Source organism: Vanellus vanellus (assembly GCF_965231255.1).
Source record: "Vanellus vanellus genome assembly, chromosome: 11".
Lineage (NCBI taxonomy): Eukaryota > Metazoa > Chordata > Aves > Charadriiformes > Charadriidae > Vanellus > Vanellus vanellus.
The window spans coordinates 4,036,918-4,057,928 of record NC_138916.1 but is presented as its reverse complement, the minus strand read 5'-3'; the positions used below and the strand labels follow the sequence as shown (position 1 = coordinate 4,057,928).

Genomic DNA, 21,011 nt, shown 5'->3' with positions numbered 1-21,011 from the left:
ATATCCTAACAATAAGGTAAATCCATCATGAAATGAATACATAGCATTAATCATGGAAAGTTACTCATGGAAAAATTGGTAATTCACTTCTTACATACTTCTACATTTTAGAGACAAAATGAGGTTTTCCTGAAAACACACTGGAGCAGTAGCCCTGCCAGGAAGATGCTTCATCTGGATAAATCATCTTAGCTACTTTACAGACAAAAGCTTTTAAGCCAGTGTGAAACTAGATTAAGAGCTCTAACTAGTCAAAACAACCAAATAAAATATCCACAAGTATTTCCTGCTCTGCTACACCACTGGAATCAAACTGTCTATATGAGGTTGTAAGTCAACCAAAAGTCACGTAGAATCAAATGCATCTAATTTGTAAGAAAGATAGTTGTTCAGCTGGTAATTTTATACAAGTTTAAGTAAACTTTCTAACTATAGAACCTAGTTATTGGAATTCCATAAATCCTTGGCTCTTAAAACAACTGTGTGTTCTTTCCTTCCTGTCCATGTATCTTGTACGTTATTTTTTTCCCCAAATACCTGAGAATAAAGTGTTTTAGCAGACATCGGACAGTAAAGGGAAAAGTGACAAGTAAAGGGAAAAGCTTTTGGGCCCCTTATGAAGAGATTAAAGAAGAATGAAAGCGAAGCTTTACTAAATAAAAAGGCAAGAACCTGAAGCAAATAGAAAACATATTCTCTGAGAAGGTACCCCGATTAAACTCGAGGTCAGAGATCCACCAGGCAACGCTCCTCCTCCTCCTGGTGCTCACCTAAGAGCAGCCTGGCCGTTCTGTCTTAGGTATCGGCTGCCTGATAAGGAACTAACCACTGCAATGTATTAACACGGTTTCCCGTGCTGTCCCGACGCAAACCCCAGCCTCCCCGCTCCAGTCTCAACTTCACCCACAATAAAAACGGGCAAACAGAAGAGTCCAAAATAACCTTCAAGAGAAAAGGAAGCACCGACGGAATGCCGCCACACACGCACACGCTGACACGTAAAGCCTTTTCTGTCAGAAATACCCACTTAACAACAGAGCGAGGGCAGAGCCCCGACGGGGACAGCATCCACCTGGCACCTACCAGCGCCTTCACCGCCGTGAAATTCCTCGAAGGTGCCGGCTCCCGAGCCGCCCAGCGCCCGCCGCCAGGCTCAGGCACCACACAACTTACCGCAGGATCACGTCCCACAACTTCCAGACGAGGTGTGGGCAGACGAAAGCGCCCTTCGCCTTTCCCGCGGGGGCTGTCGCCGGGCCACCCGAGGGCCCAACCCCGCTACCGGGCTGTACGCCCGGTAGCGGGGTTGGGCCCTCGGGTGGCCCGGCGACAGCCCCCCGAGGCGGCTGCCGACGCCAGCCGGACCCTCGAGGCGCAGCCACCACCGGCGGGACCCTCTCAGGAGGAGCGGGCAGGCGGCGGCTGCGCCCAGCCGCCCCCCTCACAGCCCGCCGTCCCCTTCACAGCCCTCCGAGCCGCGCCGCGGCCCCTTCGCGCTTCACCCCCCCCCCCCTCCCCTCCCGGCCTCGCTGAGGAAACCCGAGCCGCCGGGGCGGGCGGGCGGGCGGGCAGGGAACGAGGCCGCCGCCGCCTCCCCTCACAGCGAGAGGCGCCGTCACCCCCCTCCCGCCCCCCGGTTCCGACCGGCCCCCTCACCTGGCAGGGGCTCCCCGGCCCCGCGGCGCGTCCCGCGGGCAGGCAGCGAGGGAGGAGAAGGAAGAAGATGAGGAGGCGGCAGCTGTGCCGAGAACGCTCGGTCAGGGCCGGCTCCCGCCGCCGGGCCCCGCGGAGGAACCGACTCCCGGGACGGGACGGGGCTGCCACCGCCGCGCCCGCGCGCAACAACCAACTCCGGGCGCCGCCGGCCGCGGCCCGGCCCCGCCCCGCCCCCGCGCGCGCGCACACTCCAGAGCAGGGGGAGAAACCCCCGCCCTCGCCCCGGCGAGGCTGCCCATTGGCTGAAGAGAAGGGAGGAGGCGGGGCGCCGCCACGGGTGGGGCGAGGACCCGCTGGCGGCCGGAGGAGCCGGCGCGCGGTGGGCGGGGCCGGCGCGAGGAGACTACAACGGCCGGCGTGCCTCGCGCCCAGCCCTTTAAAACCGCCCCGCGCGCCTGTGCGCGTGCGTGTTTAAAGGTAATGTGTGTTTTCGCCTGTGTAGAGAAAGTAGTCCCGGTGTGTTTGAACTCGTACTTCCGCGCTGGGCTGCTGGGGGGGGGGGAGGGGGGTGCGGCGGCGGGTGCTCTCGACCTGGCTGGGACGCTTCTTTTGAGGGTGGTGGTTCGAGAGGCCCGCTCTGAGGCGGGAGGCGGAAGGATCCGAGCGGGTTGGGGGAGTGGTGAAGCGGTCCCCGGCGTGAGGGAGGCGGAGGCTGCGCGGGCTGAGGGGAGCGAGCTCCGGCGGGCGACCCCTCGCCCCTGCGGGAGAGCCGCCCTCCGGCAGGTCAGTAGGGAGACCCGCGGGCCCTTCTTCTCTCCCCCTCTCTTTGCCCGGGGCGGGGAAAGGGGACCGGCGGACGGCCCCGCTCCCGCCGCGGTGGGCAGCGGTGAGGCGGGGAGCGGTTCACCCTCGCGGCGCTGCCGGCGGCCCCGGTCCGGCCTTCCCCAGCGCCTGGGCCTGGCGGGCTTCGCTGCCGGCCTCCCGCCCTCCCTGCGCCCCAGCTTGCCGGCGGGCTGCCTGATGGCTGTGGCCCGCCGGTGAGGGGGGGCTGAGGGGGATTGCGTTGGGTGAGGGGGAAGAGCAGGGTGAGGGTCTGCGCACTTGGCTTTCTGTGTTCTTAAAACCCTCACTTCTTCCCTCGGCTCCCGCAAAGTTCTAAGAGGTAATGATGTTTGATGGGTCCTTAATTCTATTTATTTATTGTTTTGTTATGTCCGCTTATTGTTCCCTTGTCAAGTAGGTCACTTATCATAGTATGGGTTTCTGATAATTCTTTCCAGTAATAGGTTTTCATGTTCAGTTGCCTGTACCTGAGGAACTTGTTTCTTATCGTTGAGGTGGCAAAAAAAGCCCCAAGCCTAGAATTGAAAACACCGGAGCCACGTGCCTTGTGAGGCGCCATTCATGGCAGTCCCCTGAAATCCCAGCGCTAGAGGGAAACTGGCCTGGCCCTCGCTTCCTGGAGCAAAGTGAAACTGCTTAGTATTGTCATGGTCTCTGAAGAGAGCTAGGAGTAGATGTGGAGCTGGCTGTTGAAGATATTCTAGGGAAAGAACCCCAAAATCATCTTGTGAGTGAGAAAGATTGGTGTCACTTGGTGTTAATGGCATCTAGGAAAATTAGGGAAGGCAGGACAAATATAAATCCTCTCTTTCACTTGGTAGGAAAAAGGAAAATCCTGTTCACAGAGAAAGCGAGCTTCTGCTTTCTACAGAAGTGACCTCCCAATTTTTTTTGGCTGCATATACCTTTCAGTAAAAAAAAACTTTTTAGCATCCACCCCCAGTATATGTATATTTATTGATTTATCAATTATATACAGGTACTGATGTATAAACTATAAAACATAAATTAAGAAGGGATAACAAAGATGAAATAAACATTATTTGAAAATACTATTTATTAGTGTGACAAAAACCATTTTCTTCCAACACCACAGTGGGTTGTCTTGCATGTGTGACCAACTTTAGAGACCACTGTTCTCAAGCACTTGGGGTTCAGAATTTGGTCAGGACCACTCTCTTTTAAGCAAATAGACGCTGGGTGTCACATCGGTGCTTGTGCCACTGCAGGGGAGACTTTTTCACTGATTAATACATTTTTCAGCAGGTAAAGTCCTGTTAGATCTTTGAAAACATCGTTCTTTTCTGTGGAAAGTAAGTGGTGTAGGTGGACCTTGGCAAAGGCCATGGCGTGCCAGAACTGGGCACAAGAATTTGGGGGACCATGCTCTAGCAAGTTTATATTATTCTGAAGTGATGATACTTGATTTCATAAGAATGTAAACATAACCAGCTGTTGAAAACGGAAAGAATAACTATTTATTTCCATTACTCTTTTTTTTTAAATCCAGGCCATATGTGTAGGGACACAAACTATCTGGTATTTGAAGATATTAGTGAAATGCCGTTTTTTCTTTTTTGTTTTCTTGCACACCTAAGTTGGATGCTTGTTAGAAGGGATGAGATACTCAGGATTTCTGGAACTATACCAGTCATTGGCAAACACTAACTTAAGAATCCAGGAAATTGAAGGAAAGTGATTAAATTCTTTTTCTGTACTTAGAAATCTGGCATGTCTTGCAATAGAAGTTGAGATTACTAGTTCTAAGGAGATCTAGGCTTAGAAATGGTGACTAAAGCAGAGTATTCAGATTGGTCTTAAAACTTCTTAAGTTAGCTTTTGTAGGACACTAGTAGTTTTCAAAATGGAAAACCTGAAGATTGTGTGATCTGACCCCAACGTCTTGATTGTAAATTGAATATTTTTTCCCTTTGGTTGCTCATAGTGTGGCATAATAAAGGGTAAGGAGACAGGTATGGCTTTTTTTTATGGCTCAGAAAGGGACAAGAGAATCGTGTTTCTTACAGGGATGTTTCTTTAGCACGTGAAGCTCAGCTCTTCCATGTGTACCTGACTGTTACGAGATGACTATAACAAATTCTAGCACTTTGCAATAAAGCAACCAAGAGGAGAGGAATTCTTATTGTCTTGCGTCTTCTGTTTTTTCAGGACATCTTCCCTCAACAAGCCAGGGTTTTCTGTGTCAGATGGCCAGGGACTGTGGAGGAAACTGAGAAGACGTGCTGATTTCCCTGGTGCTCCTAGACTTCTGAATGAAAGCAGTGACTGTGAGCTGTGTTTTTGCTTTGTACCTACATCACAAAGTTACTCTTAGTATAAAAGCACAGGAATTGAGAAAACTGTATGCTAATGTGTTCAAGTTAACTTTGCAAGCTTCCTTTGTAAGTACAGCTGTTCACAATGTATTTAAATAAAGGGTGACTTAGTATCAAGGTGTGCCCAATTATCAAGGTGGTACCTCCTCACCTGCCAAAACAAGCTCAGCCTTCCATAGTAAGTGCTTCTGTTTGATTAAATAAGATTTGTTTTAGGCCCAGTTCTTGGATGAGATTTTTTTCAAGCTTACTCCTGATTGGGCCCAAGGTTGCAGACAAATTTAAAGCATGTTTCACTAAAACAAGCTGATAGAGGTTTCTGAATTCCTGCTGTACCTCCTGCCCTCCCCAGGCTGTGGTTGAAAAACTTAAGTCCTCCCACTCTCTGTTACTGAAGTGCACACAGAGCTGTGCTGATTTTTTTTTAGTATTGTGGCATGTGCTGTGGGAAACTTAGAGCACAGGTGAAGAGGCTGCACTTATAATAATAGGGATACTCTTCTGATAATGATCTGTGAGAGAGAAAAGGGTAACTCCAGGGAACATGCATGTACTATTTCGAGGACAGTAGGTGAATGAAGATTCTTTTTCCTTTTTGCTAGCTGTTCATGTACACTAATAAAATGCCCTTTCTATCTATAATTTGATTGGCATTGGAGAGCTCCCCAAGCTAGGTTGCTTTCTGTGTTCCTTTATGCTTTTTTATGTTTTTTACTTCCATGATTTCCCCTAGAAAGAGAGGGGGAATATTTCTTGCATTCCTGGGAGCTGTTACTCTTCAGTTCTTTAAGACATGAAGAGGGGTGGATAAAACCACTTTGAGACTAAGTGTTCACTAGGTATGAATTTACTAAGAACAGTTTGTTTTTCAGAAACCACTGTTTTCCCTGGTGGATTTGTTCATGAAAGTAGCTAAGGCTCGTTGGTGTCTATTTGAAACGTACAGTGCAAGTGGTGCCTAAAACTTTTATTAGTAATGTAGGTCAGACTCCATTGGCAAGATCTGCAATGTTGTATTATTGTGTGACTATAGAACTGACTTGTTCCTTTACCACTGATGCGGTTGCTCCAGTGATGTCAGTAGCACAGCTGTTAGCTCAGATGGCAGCCATTAGTTTTTACTATGTGTACTCTGATACTGGTCTTTGAGTTTTGAGGGCAAAACAACTGGATCTGAGTTTGTACGTGCACCACCAGTATTACTTCCAGTGGGACAGGTCAGGTGGTAAGCAATTTAAAATGGACTAGTCTTGTAATAATCTCTTCTACCTAATGGGATTGTTGGGATGTATCTGTTAAAGCTTTCTGTATGCAAGTTAATTCCACAGAGGGTTAATTCTTATTAAAGGAATGACTTGCAGTGTTCGTACCTATCTAGTAGGGACAAACCTGACATCGATGTTGCATTTCTGAAGGGCTACTTAACAGTTTGATAAGGACAGCTTTTGGTGAATAGCAGCTAGAGCTAGTTTTGAATGATCACGTTTATCTGGGAGAAATCTTCATTCTGTGTTACAGGTGAACAAAACCAATTACGGTGGAATAACTGAATGCTTCTAAGTTCTAAATTTATTAGGAAATTTTCCTTGTTCCTTGACCTTACTGTCGCAAATGCTGATGCACTTTAAAGAAAACTTGTCTTACAGAAATGAAATTGAGAACATTATTGACTAGATTTTTTTAATAGTAAATATGGAAGCTGTGCTAAGTTGTCTTCAAAGAGGCTTATTAATGGTTTTGATCCTAGAGGCAAATGATCCTGCTCTCCTTTGTAGGAGACTAGGGCAATGGCTGACTTTGGCTGACTGATTTCAGTCTTTTGGACTATCTTACGTGGCATACAATGAATAGCAAAATAAATCTTATACTTCACTGTTGGAGATTCTTATGACTTGGGTTGCTTGTACTGTTTCTTCAGGTAAAGGGGAATCTAGGACTTTGGAGTGTGTCTTTTGAGTATTATGGCTGGGATAAGTAATGAAGTCAGCAGCTGACACCCTTAGCCTGTAATTCAAAAAAAATTGTGATAGCATGAAAATGGAAAGAGTTGTTTTAGTCAAAAGGGTGAGTGGCATAAAGGTTTTTTTACTGGTGGTAAAAATGTGTGAAGTACGTAAGAGAACGAGGATAGTGAAAGTGTCAGTTAATAATTGAATTCAAGAGACTGACAAATTTTTTTTTTCTGAATGCTTTTACCTTTTTTTTCTTGTGCTAACTAGTGCAGAACACAGAGGATTTTTTGGCAATTTAGTGAATTACCAGGGGAAAGACTACTTTTGTTTTATTGTTGTGTTCAAATATGAAAAGATAAATACATAGCTTTAATTATACATTTGTGTCTCAGGGATTGTTTGCAGCCAAAAGAAGCTCTCAACAAAGTGTTCTTAATTGCCCTTCAAAAGGTTTGTCATCTATAGAACTTGCTAGGACTTTAAGTGGTGGTATTTATGATTTGTGCTTTCTGCTTGGGAATGTCATTCTGAAGGAGCTTGAGCCAGTGAATCTTCGCTGCTGTCACCCTCTAACGCTAGCATTCATGCATGTTTTTGGCAAACTGTTTCAAAGAGCTTATGAGATGAATTTTTTTTTTTTTTCTAGCTGGTAAATTAGTTCAAGGACTTGGACAAGTTGAAAACAAAACAGCTTGCATGTTGGGGAGGTGAGTGTGGCTGGTTGTGAAGAAGACTTGGAATGATAAGATGGAGAAGTGGTAAGATCCATGGTTCAACTGTAACATAAAACTCTGAGGGTTGAAATCCAGTGGGTACTTAACCTTAGCTGCTCTGGATCCATGCTGATACAATAAACAGTTGCTGAAAGGAGGGTTTTCTTCCTTTTCTTTATCCTGATGCTCATCTGATTTTGCAGCAGTTTAGGGTTGTTACTGTCAGGAGGGGGCTTTGCTTCCACTTTAGCCCCCTAAACTAGCCTGCTGCATTTGTGTGTACCACTTCTGTTGAAAAGAAAGACACATGTGGTTTGTGGGAGGAGTAGGACAATCCCCCTAGGTGCCACTGACTCAGCCCTAGGTATGACTTAGCTGTGTCTGTTCTGTAGTTCCTTTTATTTCAGGTAAGTGGTATGACATGAATTAGTGGGTTTTTTTGTGATTTTTCCTGTTTGTTGTTACTTAAGAAACAATTTGTTTCTCTTGGAATTCCCATGGCTGCTGTTTCAAAGCCTTGGATGTAAGGTGGTGTGTTGTTTTCTAACTTCGGAGTACTGTTTGCTGAAAACAAGTAATTGACAGGACATCAGTAATGCAGATGAACTTTTGTTTGGACGAATGGACTGTCTTTGTCATTTGTGTAAGACCAGACTAAGTAATAATCTCAGGTTTATGACTTTGGGGCAACAGTTATTTGTTGATCAAAGGTTGATTTTCTGATGCAATGGACTTTAATGTCACATACTAGTGTTCAAAATATGCTGTGCCTGACAATATATGGAAAGAGAAAGTGTCAGTCTCCATAGTTGGGAAAGCAGTGGAGAGAGCTGTAGCAAAACAAGTTCTGGTAATAGTATGAGACTACACAAGAGAGAAAACAGATCAACACCAGGCAAAGTACTGAAAACAGTAAACTGTGAATCTTCTTTCACACTTTTAAATCTAGAGTTTGCTAACATCACATTTCTGCCAAGAAGACTGGGGGGGGTGGGTGGGAATGTTGCTAGTACAGGATAAATGGCACACAAAGGTAAGACGAGAAAGCTTGGTGTACATTTTAGTTTTAAGGGTTTCTTTTTTACTGGTGTTCTGAGCCTTTTCCCTTGATATAGTACTGCTCTTGTGTCCCACTTCTTCACAGCTTACTTTAAGAATAGGCATAATCATTCTTGTTTGCATTTTCATTTATCCAGCACATTGACAAAAGACATCTTCTGATACCTAAAGGATAAAAAATTTAAGACGTATTGTAGAAAGATACTCCTTTTAAAGATACCATATCTTCAGATGCACAAGCAAGTTGTTGGAATATCTCATAAATCACAAATTGCATAGGACTTCTAGAACAGATGAGCGAATCTTTGGAGCCTCCAAAAGTCCTGAACTATATAGGCATATTAGAATGCTCTTATTTCTCCTTTAGGATGTATTTCTTAATGAGCAGGTTTTACATTAGTTCTTGCTCCTGGGATCTGAATGTTTGTGATTGTCTCAACAAAGGAAGGCTCTAAAACAGGAGCTGGAGGTTTTTGATTCAAAAGAGTACCAGAGGAGTGATAAACAGGGAGAAATTTGGAAAACTTAGTGGAGGCAGTGTAGCATTAGAAGATATAATGTGCTTATTGTTTCTGTTGGAGTTTAAACTTTGCCAATGTAAAATCAAATAATAACCACAGGAAAAACATGTTCTTCATGTATGCCTGGTTAGCAGTGTAGTTATATAAAAGACATTGCATAGCAATTTTTTTCAGTCCTGACTAGTCAGTTACTATCATAGGTAACTATAGAGTCGTCTTTTGGAGCAGATTTCTGGCTTAGGGTGCATTTACTGCAGTATGCTTTAGCTGGTATAGCACGTGACTCGTGCTACTGATAAAATGAAATCACAATAACGGGTATAGAATCATAGAATTGTCTAGGTTGGAAGGGACCTTTAAGATCATAAAGCCCAACCATCAACCTAACAGTGCCAAAACCACCACTAAACCATGTCCCTCAGCACCACATCTACCCGTCTTTTAAATACCTCCAGGGATGGTGACTCCACCACTTCCCTAGGCAGCCTGTTCCAATGCTCGATAACCCTTCCAGTGAACAATTTTTTTCGAACATCCATCCTAAACCTTCCCTGGTACAACTTGAGGCCATTTCCTCTTGTCCTATCACTTCTTGCTTGGGAGAAGAGACTGATCCCACCTCTCTACAGCTTCCTTCCAGGTAGTTGTAGAGAGCAATAAGGTCTTCCCTCAGCCTCCTTTTCTCTAGACTAAACAACTCCAGTTCCTTCCGCTGCTCCTCATAAGACTTGTGCTCCAGACCCCTCACCAGCTTTGTTGACCTTCTCTGGACATGCTCCAGCACCTCAATGTCTGTCTTGTAGTGAGAGGCCCAAAACTGAACACAGTATTTGAGGTGGGGCCTCACCAGTGCTGAGTACGGGGGTATGATCACTGCCCTAGTCCTGCTCACCACACTATTTCTGATACAAGCCAGGATACTGTTGGCCTTCTTGGCCACCTGGGCCCACTGCTGGGTCATATTCAGCTGTTGTTGACCAACACCCCCAGGTCCTTTTCTGCTGGGCAGCTTTCCAGCTGCTCTTCCCCAAGCCTGTAGCACCGCATGGGGTGGTTGTGACCCAAGTGCAGGACCTGGCACTTGACCTTGTTGAACCTCACACCATTGGCCTCAGCCTATCAATTTGGCCTGTGCAGATCCCTCTGTAGAACTTTCCTACCCTCAAGCAGATCAACACTCCCACCCAACTTGGTGTCACCTGCAAACTTACTGAGGGTGCACTTGATCCCCTCATCCACGTTGTTGATAAAGATATTAAAGAGAACCGGCCCCAGTACTGAGCCCTGGAGACACCACTTGAGACCGGCCACCAACTGGATTTAACTCCATTCACCACCACTCTTTGGCCCAGCCCTCCAGCCAGTAAAGAACATGCCCGTCCAAGTCATGTGCCATTTGTCTAAATTGTCACTGTTTCAATATGTGGGAAGCATGACAGAATAGATTTCAACTACTCTTCTGCTGAGTTTAATTAAGATAAGAAAGTATGTTTGCTGCAATTCATATGCAGTATGAAGAGCCAGTGTAATAAGTATCCCTGGTTACAACAAATGAATCGGAATTTGTGGAATTCAAGTTCTGTTTTCAGACTCATGGGAAAGAATCTCAGCTTTCATCAGAAGAATAAATGTTTAGCTTTAGATTGGAAAGAAAAAAAACTGAGAATGTCAAGTCAGCTTATGAGATAATCCTAATTTTTTCTGGTAATCACATTTCCTCCCGTTTATGACTATTTTGGGGCTCTTAGTTACTGGAATAGTTTCAAACGTTCTTCATTTCTGACATGACTAGAATTTTAGTGAGGGCATTGAATCTCAGGCTATAGGGTTGTAGGAATGTAAGTCGCTAACTCTTGGCTGTACTACTTGCATCCCTTTTTCTTTTGCCAGATGCAATGCTTGTTGGATCTTTTGCTGAGCCATTTCACCCTTTAATCGGGTGTAAAATGATTTGATAAATGAACTAAAAGCTATTCTGTTTTTTTAGCATGCTGAAACACATGACTTGTCCAGTGAAGGGAGGTGCCAGGCTGAAGATGATGCAAGGAGTATTAGTAGTTAAATTGGCTTAGGCTGCCATAGAACTATAGCCTTAGGCAGTGGAGAGCTATGGTCTGCACCTTCTAGCACTTGGCTTATCTTCATGCAGGCAGATGACCTTTCTGAATGCTTCTCTTGGTCATGTGAAAACTACAACCACTACTAGCAGTAAAAGTTATACTAGTCCAAAAAGTTATCTGGTGATGGCTCATGTAGCTTAATATGACCATTTACCATGCATGGAAGTGGGAGGTTCCATACACATTCTGTTTCTAATAAGCTGTGGTATTTATTTGAGCCCTCTGAGTCCTTTCAACTATATATCTGAGCTGGTGGAAGATACCCAGCTTCCCCTCTTACCTGTCATTCTCCCAAAAGGTAGAGGGAGTTAGAGCAGCTCTGTGGAAAATTCAGTAAGCTGTGGAGATCGCTATAACCAGGTGAGAAAGGAGAAGGCAGCAAGATGTTCCCCTTTCTGCGGCAGCAAGCTACTACTCTGTAACCTATCCTTAAATTTAGGCTGTATCAAAATATGCAAAGCTTGAGAAGGAGGCCTGAAAATTGTGTTCATCTAATGCTCAACTTAATGGCACCAGTATTTTGCTGGTTTCCCATTCTGCTTCATCAGTTGATAGTAGCGTATAAATCATTGTGTGACGTTAGTGGGATTCTGCAAAATGTTCACTAACACTAAGCACTTCATTGAAACATTGAAGCAGAAGTCATATTTTTTAAGCTCTTGAGTATAGGAAAAGGAAAGGCAGAAAAAAATCTTCTGTATCATACTAGTTTGTGATCCCTGGCGTTTTAAATGTCGGTTTGAAGTCACAAATAGACCCTGATTCATCCTGCTTTCTGAAATCTGATGTCTTTGAACAAAATGGCATCAATTTAAAACTTGTTGGTTACTTGGAGAGGTAATGTGACAACAACTTTTTCAATAGCTGTGGTTTGCTAATGTGGTTTAGCCTTTTGTTTTTATAAACAGGCAAACCAGACTTTATTTGGTCAACATTTAAACTAGTATACCTCAAGACATTTATAGGCTGGAGAAGGTCTTCTTGGAAGCAGTGACATGAAGGGGTGTTTGAGGTGACTGGATAATCCAGCTGAACATTAGCATTTAGTGAAGGTCTGAGCAACTAAGCCTTAGGTGTAAGAACAGACAAGTCTAACAAGCAAGGCAGTAATACATGTTGTCTTCTGCAGCTGGCACTGCTGCAGCTACTTTTGGAATTCAGAAAGGGTTGCTAACACACTGGGAAAAGGTCAGTCTGAAAATGAGTTAAAGGCATATTTTCAGTCCTAAAAATGAATGCAGGCGCTACATTTGTTTAACTTCTTGAAAGGATACATTTATCAAATCACAACTTACTGGTATAGGTTCATAGCTTATAAAGTCTAGTCTGCAAAAATAACACAATCTAAGTGACTGCTACAACAGAAAGTTGTACAAATTTACCATGTGCCTAACTACCGAGTGGGACAGCTGATGCAGTGATGCTTCTCTTACTGTCAGTCTTTAAAACAAGACTGGGTAACCATTGTGTAGATTTGAATTCTTCTTTGTGTTTCTTTTTTTACAGAGGATAGATGCTAAATGGGTCAGTCTGGGTGATCACAGTCATGCCCTCTAGCCTGTGTATGTGGGTATACTTGCAGCTTTACAGTCAGGAAAAAAGCCTTTTTAGTTCTAGCCCAGGAAACTTTTCTTGAAAGTACAAAAATCTTGCAAGTATTTGTTACAGACTAACCAAAGTGGTCTTTGTCTTGACATAAGATTTGATTTGATTGTTCATCTGTTTACATTTGGATATAAAAAGCTATAGAATTAATAACTGCATGATAAATTTAGATAGTGAGACTTTGTGAATTGCTTTGAATGAGTAGTGATATGAAAATCATCCTAATATCAAAGGTATTTTCCTTACTTGAGAAACCTTTTCTGTTAGTATTGTCATAACCTTATAAAAACCTAAAATTCATTAAAGTGTGAAAAAAATGTAAATTCTGTTATAGATGGTTTACTTGCATTTTCTCTATAGGAAAATGCTTTAAATGTTTGGGTTGGAGTTTATTTAGGTAGGTTACTTGCATAATTTTATTGTCAATTGTAAAAACATACATTCTGTCCCAATGCCATTTCAACAAAGTATTTCTCAAGGTAATTACAGAAAAGGCGTTTATCAGAAGAAGGGTTTGCAAAGCATACAGAAGATAACAGATTACAAGAAACTTTCCTGCATGTTCCTAAAGTTTATGTTCTTGCATGGCTATTATGTGGAAGAGTATTATAAGTATTGATATGCACGTAAGCACACACAAAGGGTTTAAATTTTTATAGTGAGGAAGAGTGGGAAGATAAAAGATTTCAAATGCATAGTGAAGGCTAGAAACTAAAAAAAATAATAAATCTGACTTCACCGTTTATCTCAGTGTCTTTATATTATAAACTTCTGGGAATTATGTTTAGAAAAGTGTTTTTTCTTTATTGATGCACAATTCTTCTAATATCTGAGGTCAGTAATTTTTGTCAGGTAAGTGTCTATAATTGACTTTTTATGAGGCATTTAAATAATACTATATAAATGTAGGAACTTACTGGTCTACAGCTCTTTTGCATAGCTGGGTTTTTTCCTTCCAGCTTCTCTGAAAGTGGTTCAGTGACTGACCAATAGAAGACTCTGGGCAGCGATGAGGCAGGACTGTGATAATGCAGCCTTGCAGTAATATATTAACTGAAAGTTATCATGAAAAAGGTACACTAGGCTGTCATATACAGATAAATTTTACTTAAATGAGTTGTCAGTTTACAGTAGCAAATGTATCTGTCATCCCTCCATTTTTGAGACTTGTAAATGTCTCTGCTTCTGAACTTGCTTGATAGTGTCTCGCTACTGTGGATGCTTTTGTGTAATGTTGTAATTAAAGATACAGAAATTTGAGCAATTGGAGATTTTTGCAGATCAGAGAAAGAAGTTTTCTGGCATTTGCTGTGACTTTATACTGCTAAATAACTTAGTGTTTAAAAGATAAATGAAGTGCAAAGTAATCACCCCAAAGAAGCTGGATAGTACATCAGCAAAAGCTGACGAGTAATTAGAATGGTAATTGATATTTGAAGGAACAGAGCAGAAATGACAAATCAGTTACTTTTTAGGTATTGAACGTATAGGATGGATTGCAAGTGTATTGTCTTAAATACTGCAGTGACAAACCATGATGTGTAACTGTGAGAATTTCAAAGAGTCTGGGAGTCTTGTTGAAACCCATAAGGAGATGGTGCCATGTGGGAAGAGGGTGATAGTTGAAAGAAATTGTGTCAATGATAGGATGCAGAGACGTTGATAAGATCTAATTTTTTAAAGCCACAGTGAGAAATTAAGGCATCAAGTGCCAGTTGTCACTGTAAAAATTAATTTGTCTCTGTAAGTGATGTTGTCTCTACAATCACAAGCTGAAGCTAATGTGCCTTTAGCCTTCATTTTAAAATTAAATTACTTCTTTGGGGTTACAGTATAGTCAAGCAGCTGATTCTTGAAGGAATCGAGAGACCTGAATATTTCCTGGGTTCTTTCTTCCAGTGAGTTCTCTGGCAATTTTTTGACTTGTCTCTGGCTCTGATTTTTGTGACCTTTCTCTCATGCATATAGACCTACCTTCAAACATAATAGCTCCCAGCATCACTCGTGGCAGCAGTTGCTTTTAATTCTGAACTGTCGTACTTGTATGAAGGAGGAAATAATTATTCAGGTAGGGCTTGCATATTGCTGTGAAGGTGGTTGCATGCTACTAGTGGCATGAGTGTTAGTTTGTGAACCTTAATCTAGCTTTGGCACAGAATGTCTCTTCAATTTTTGATACAGTGGGGACTCCATTTCTTTTCACATTTAAACCCCTGTTCTCATGCAAATAATAGTATATCCTCTGTGAGGCTAGAAATGAGAACTCATCTTTTGCTTATACACAATGAAGAGCTTGATGTTACAGTATCTTCTTGGTCCCTCAGTTGTCTGTCCCTATAATCTTGTGAAAGTGTATGCAGTTCATTATGCTGTGTCCTCCATTTGAAGGACAGAATATATTGAACAAGTGGACTAATTAGTGGAGTGGCAAGCACAGCAGCCCGGAGCTAAGCTTTTCATTTGAAGAAAAAACCTACTTAAAACTGCTACTGAATTAAACCTGCTTGAAATCACTGAAAATCGGGTTCTGTGTAGTGAGCCTAACTCCTCTCTCAAACGATAACTTGCTATTGTTTAAATGGTTTGGATTGGGGTAAATAGTGCTTATTGTACTCAGAGTTGAGAGTAAATGTGAGCTTGATACCAAAGATGAGGGAATCTTTGTGTAGGGGCCCTATAAATATTGGAAGTCCAGCTCTAGCTTCAGTAATTGGAGAGAAGATCCTGGATTTCTCACTAAGGTTGCTCTTGATGGATTTTTCTTGTTAACAGATGAGTAAAGTGAAAACTTTACATCTCAGATCTGGTGGTAGAAAGAAGAATTGTCTTTCCATTCTTCTGTCCCTCAGGATTTGTCAGGACTGGGAGAGGTGTTGTCTGATACTCCTCTTCTCTATTCTTGTGGCCATTGTAAGGAATTTTTTTAACTGCTTTTACGTCTTGTCTTCTATTCATCACTGTCTCTGTCCTGACAATAAACACGGCTCAATTCTTCAGCTGTTGGTGGCCTTTTTAACAACAACGAAAAAAAGCAGTGAGGGTGTTTGCTGGTTTACTTCTGTGTTGACCAGAAGCTTTGAGCCAGATAGTCTACTATAGGAGTGTCTGCATAAGGATGACCTTCATTTTCATTTTGACCTCCACCAGTCCCTTCTAGTCTAAAATAGTCTGTGAGTCATTAAATGTGAATGATACAAGACATGTATTTGAGTGATGGAAGTGGGATTAATTCAGCGTAGCAGAAAATGGGGACTTGTCTCACTTTGTTTCCTTCTTCTTCCTCCACAACTGGGCAGGAGCAGCCAACACAGAAAACGCAGTGACTAGACACATGCCTTGCTCATTAATGCTTTGCTGGGTGATCTTAGTCAGCAAAACTAGTTGGAATCTGCAGATGTTTTGTATGGATAGAAGATATTTATGTATAAAATGTATGATTATTAGGTAATGTTAGGAAACATTACTGAGAAAGGCATTTTAAACAGGAATACAAACAAGTTCATGGTGATTAAGACATGGATGCTTGAGTAGAGGAAAATTTTGCTGTGAAGTGGGTGGATCTTTCTGCTTCTTGTTAATTGAACTGTTAGCTGTAAATGATAACATACTTCAATTGTCTGAAAAATACAGTTTTTACAAGCTGAAATGTCAAACACTCTTTCCTAATCAGCTTGATTACTTGGTATAGTTTCAAATAATAGGCTTCTCCTTTTATTTGTCTTTTATATGCTAAACTCCAAATACCTAGGCATATTATGCTGTGGATGGGAGATACCAAGTGGTGTCTGGTGCAGTAGTCCTCTGTGGTCTCTCAGGACTCTTTATTTACACGTTGCAACTGGCTCTTGGAGGTTTACTCATTGCTGTTACTTATTATCAGGGAGCAATAGCAGAGGTGACTAGCCTGTTTTGAGAACTGTGTACTCGTTGCTGAAGAATCAGTGTGTGCTACTTCTGGCAGCCAGGTAAGGGGTTACTTAAAGGTTTACTTACTTAAGGGTTACTTAAGAGTTTCTTCTGGAGTGGATATTTTATCATGAAAAACAAAGCTTAGTTGAGATGTGAACTGAACCTGCTGGATTCTTTTCAGTGAGCTTACCAGGGAGCTTTGGAATGCCATGGGCATATTTTGTCTACAGTTAAACATAGATGACCCTGTCCTAGGGGTCAGGAAACAGTTCCAGGGTGGGAATTAGCTGTTTTGGGAGACTGTTAAAGACCAGGAAAGCCAAGCTTCCATTACTGTAATAAATGTTTTGTCTCAGGAAGTCTGTAACTGCAAATATAATTGTTACAGTTTTCATAAAAGCTGAATACTTTCTGCTTTTAAAAATGTAATGTTTAAAAAGCAATGCCATGGTTTTTTGACTTTGTTCTGGGAGATGTGGGGATGAGCAAAATACAGATGAGTGCTTTTTCAGAGGAACCTTTTTTAAATAAAAAGGGACTGCTGGTGACTGAAAAGACAGTTGTCTAGCTGAAAAGCCCCTGAGCTAACTTCTAAGGTTAAATGTGGTATTGGATCCTCAGGTAATCTGTGTATCTGCTTATAACAGGCTGCAAAGGTAACCAAGAAAGTAAGTTTCCTGGATGTGCAGTGCTGTGCCTACACTTCTGTTGTAAAATCTTTAGGCTGGCTCCACAAATCAAAAATGACAGAGTATTGCCTAAACTCTTGTTTTCCACCAGTTTGCTTTGTCTGTTTCTGATCAAGGCAATGAACTTCGGATTATGAGGTTATACTGAGGTGAAATCTGCGTTGTAGCCCTTCTGAAAAAACAAATATTTTTCCATTTTCTCATTATTTAATGCTGTGTAAACTGGAGTGTTACTGACCTTTTGTCAAGGATCACACAGACTTTAGTTCTTATTTCTCTTTGCAGTAAGGATTGTGTAATATGTATTCAAGTCAGATTCTCGCAACAACTTTTAGATGTCTGAAACCAAGCAATGACTAACGGCTAGTTGAGATGTCCAAAATAAAAGGGTTAAGATTGGTAGCATTTTAAAGACTGTTTCTGAAGTTTAGTTGTATTCTTAGCTCTTAGAGATTTCCTAGAGGACCTTCTTTAAACCAGCTATGCCTCTACCCATATATAGGGGTGCTGGGATAATATTTATGCTTTAGCTCAGAGGAACCATATTTACTTAACAAATATATATAGAAATGAAATCATCAAAAGGAAATGTAAAAGCAGTATAAGTCTTTGCTGTTTCCTAAATACGGTGAATACTCAAACCTGAATGCCAAATATCTTTCAGAACATCTAAAACTAAACATGAATTAGGAATCCTTTCAAATATAAGTGCTTGAGGCTTTGTGTGTTAGATGCGAGACCTCCATCCTCATGTCTATTCAGGCTTCAGCCTATTTGAAAAGATTTACATTCTCTTTTAGGACTAAATTTATTGTGTACGTAGATCAACTCTATTTTGCAGAGCTTGTGCATGTTTCCCATCTGCAGTGCCTTGTTTCCAGCATCTGAGCAGCAGCTGTGGAAGAGAGAAGTTGGAAGAGCAGTTTATTATATGTCTTAGCTGCACTTTTCCCAGGTTCTTGTCGCTGTTTGGCTCCAAGCTCTAGGCAGGGATGCTCTGCTCTTAGTCTTAGTCTTTTCCCCTGGCTTCTTTTGACTTCTTGCCTATGATATAGCAGCATAGACACAAGAGATTGCAGCATCAGTAAGACAGTAGGGACAAGTTATCCACTTGTCCTCACAGCAATTTGTTCGGGCTACTGGAAGTGGCTTGGGGATCAGATGAAATATTACAAATGCTTACGTGTTGTTTTGAGCACTCAGCCATGCATATTTAGCCATGCTGTGGGCATGGCTTCTTTCTTTTCAATCCAACTTCAGCTGCAAAATTAAGTATTTTCATTATGTATGCCACAGGTGTTCCACAAATGTGTTCTCTGCCTGCCTTTCCGCATACTTCACACACATCTCTGGATGTCTGATCCGTGGCTTAAAACTGGAGAGCATTCAGACTACTCTGGTAGGCTTGTGCCATTGTTTTTTTCCCCTTTTCCATTCATGACGCTAAACAGCATAATTTCCTGTTGTCTTTGGAGGATAAAGATAGGTAAAGCTTTGTTCTGACTTGCCTACATTCTGCTGTTGATTTAAGTGAATTCTTTTACGGACCCATGGAAGTATGTGGGTTCTTGTATGATTTTAAAATTTCTGTGTGCTTTCCCTTTTGGTGGCGAGAGGGGAATCCTGGTATGTGCCTAGTAAGAGCATATAGTTTGTCTTTTTCCAGTTTCTCTAAAATTTTTTACTCATGTTTTGGGTGTAGTCTTTCTCTATAATACTTGTCTTTATGCATTTCATCTGCGTCCTCAGACAACTTTATAATCTTGTTAGCACTGTTCAAAGGAGCTCTCTGCTTCTCCAGGAGAAAGGATGCTTTGGCAGGATCGTGCTGTCATTTCTATTTTTCTTTTATTTCATGAATCCAGACAAGGTTTTGTAAGCACTGTTCACTGGTATTGTGACACTTGCTTGAGCCTTATGTCTGTTCTTTTGTGCTTGTTTTCCTCATTGGTTTTTCCATCAGTCTGTTTCTGAGGTCTATACAATTTTTAGCCTATGATGCCAATGATACGATGCGTGAGAAACAATCCCAAATTAAATACAGTTAGAAGAGCCTTGGCTGAAAAGGGATTTTGGTGCACTTCATGCAATATACATCTGAACTTTCGTTTCTGATGTGTATTAGTCTATTACCAGAGAGCTTTAAGAACAGATTAGAAACAAACAGTCCAATCCAGATCTTCACTATTCTTGCTATTAGAAAAAAATTGCTAGCATCACTTCTGTTGATCCTTTAAAAGGAAAGAAACAGCAGATCAAAGTGAATGTTTATATACCTGTTATTTTGCACTACTAAGGCTATCTAAAGATTGTGATTTCTTCTAAATAACAGGGTTTGGTTTGCTCAAACTTTTTTTTTTTTTTTTCTGTTGGAATAGTACAAGGCAACAGCAATAAGAGAGCAAAAACATATGCAAGCTGGCATTTTATTTTTTTTTTTTCTTCTGAAGATGGGTCTTTCCTGAAAACAGGCAGAATTAGTTGCCTGTTTTGTGTGAGAATCACTGGCTCTTCCCACACTTCATTTCCTCTAACCTTTGTCCCTGTACCCATATCAGTGCATTTAAAATATCCAGTTCCATGCTGTCTTTGTGGCTCTTGAGGTCAGAGTAGATACTTTTGTCCTGGGTCATGAAGCCTGTGGTGAGTCATTCTTTTAAGTATATACTCAATCCCTTTTTCAGTATGTTCTCACATCCAAAGTATTCAACCCCATATTCTGTAAAATGGTCAGTAAAGACTTGTGTTGGTGGGTATGTGCAGGAGAAATTCCAGTCTGTATTCCTCTGTGGCAGCAGCCAGATTTTCCTCTCCCAGAATTTTAAGTGAGCTAGGAGTATATGCTGTGCTTCCCTGACAACTTTTGTGATGAGCAAGGCTTTGAGAGAGAGCGAAAGTGCTAAAATAGCTTTAAAACAGCTTTTCAGTCTCAGGAAGTGTATCCAATCTTCAATTATTTTATTTTCAAATATGTAACTTTTCATTTCACTGGCCAGTCGCAATCAGGATTCTTTGACAATTCAGAGTTATCTCTAGTTCAGAATACTTGTTTGGTATTTTAAATCAAAGTAGTCCTCAAGCATTAATTAATACTGTTTCTTGTTTCACTTTTGTGATGCTGGTAAATGTTAGAGCTGGGCAAACACCATGAAAAACTTCAGTCTGTTCATTTACATTTTTTAATAAACTGCTTTGCTCATGGCACTTCTATGTTTGCATTCCACAAACAGTGGAAATAATTGAGTCTTACTGACATAAATGATCAGAGGAACTGAACTTTTGAAGGAAAGTAACTATTTACTTACTGATGGGGAAACTAGCAGGATCTGGTAAAGTCTTGGGTGATTTATAATCACTGTGGTTTTGGAGAAGTGTATGTGCTCAAGGCATGGTTTGTGTGTCTGTTACATAGTTGGTGGTTGTGGTTTTTTTTATGGGGTATCCCTTTTGCCTTGTTAATGTAAAAGTAGCTATTGGAAAACTTTGTCCTGTGAAATATGAGGTCCTCAGATCCTGGAGAAATTGTCAAATGACAGAGCAGGTGAAGAGGTAGACTAAATTGCCCACAGCAACTGGAAATTCAGAAGAGAATTTTACGGACAAACTAC

General features: G+C 41.9%; 1 protein-coding gene across 1 annotated transcript in view; it reads left to right on the top strand.

Annotated features, from left to right (window-relative positions):
• Nucleotides 1–2,241: 2,241 nt before the first annotated feature.
• HMG20A (high mobility group 20A) overlaps nucleotides 2,242–21,011 on the top strand; it is a 45,957-nt gene continuing 27,187 nt past the window's right edge. The window contains exons 1-3 of the mRNA XM_082488727.1: nucleotides 2,242–2,439; nucleotides 4,669–4,787; nucleotides 7,434–7,494. Of these exons, the coding sequence (XP_082344853.1) occupies nucleotides 7,484–7,494 (11 nt within the window). The 5' untranslated portion in view covers nucleotides 2,242–2,439; nucleotides 4,669–4,787; nucleotides 7,434–7,483. The remainder of the gene's footprint in view (nucleotides 2,440–4,668; nucleotides 4,788–7,433; nucleotides 7,495–21,011) is intronic.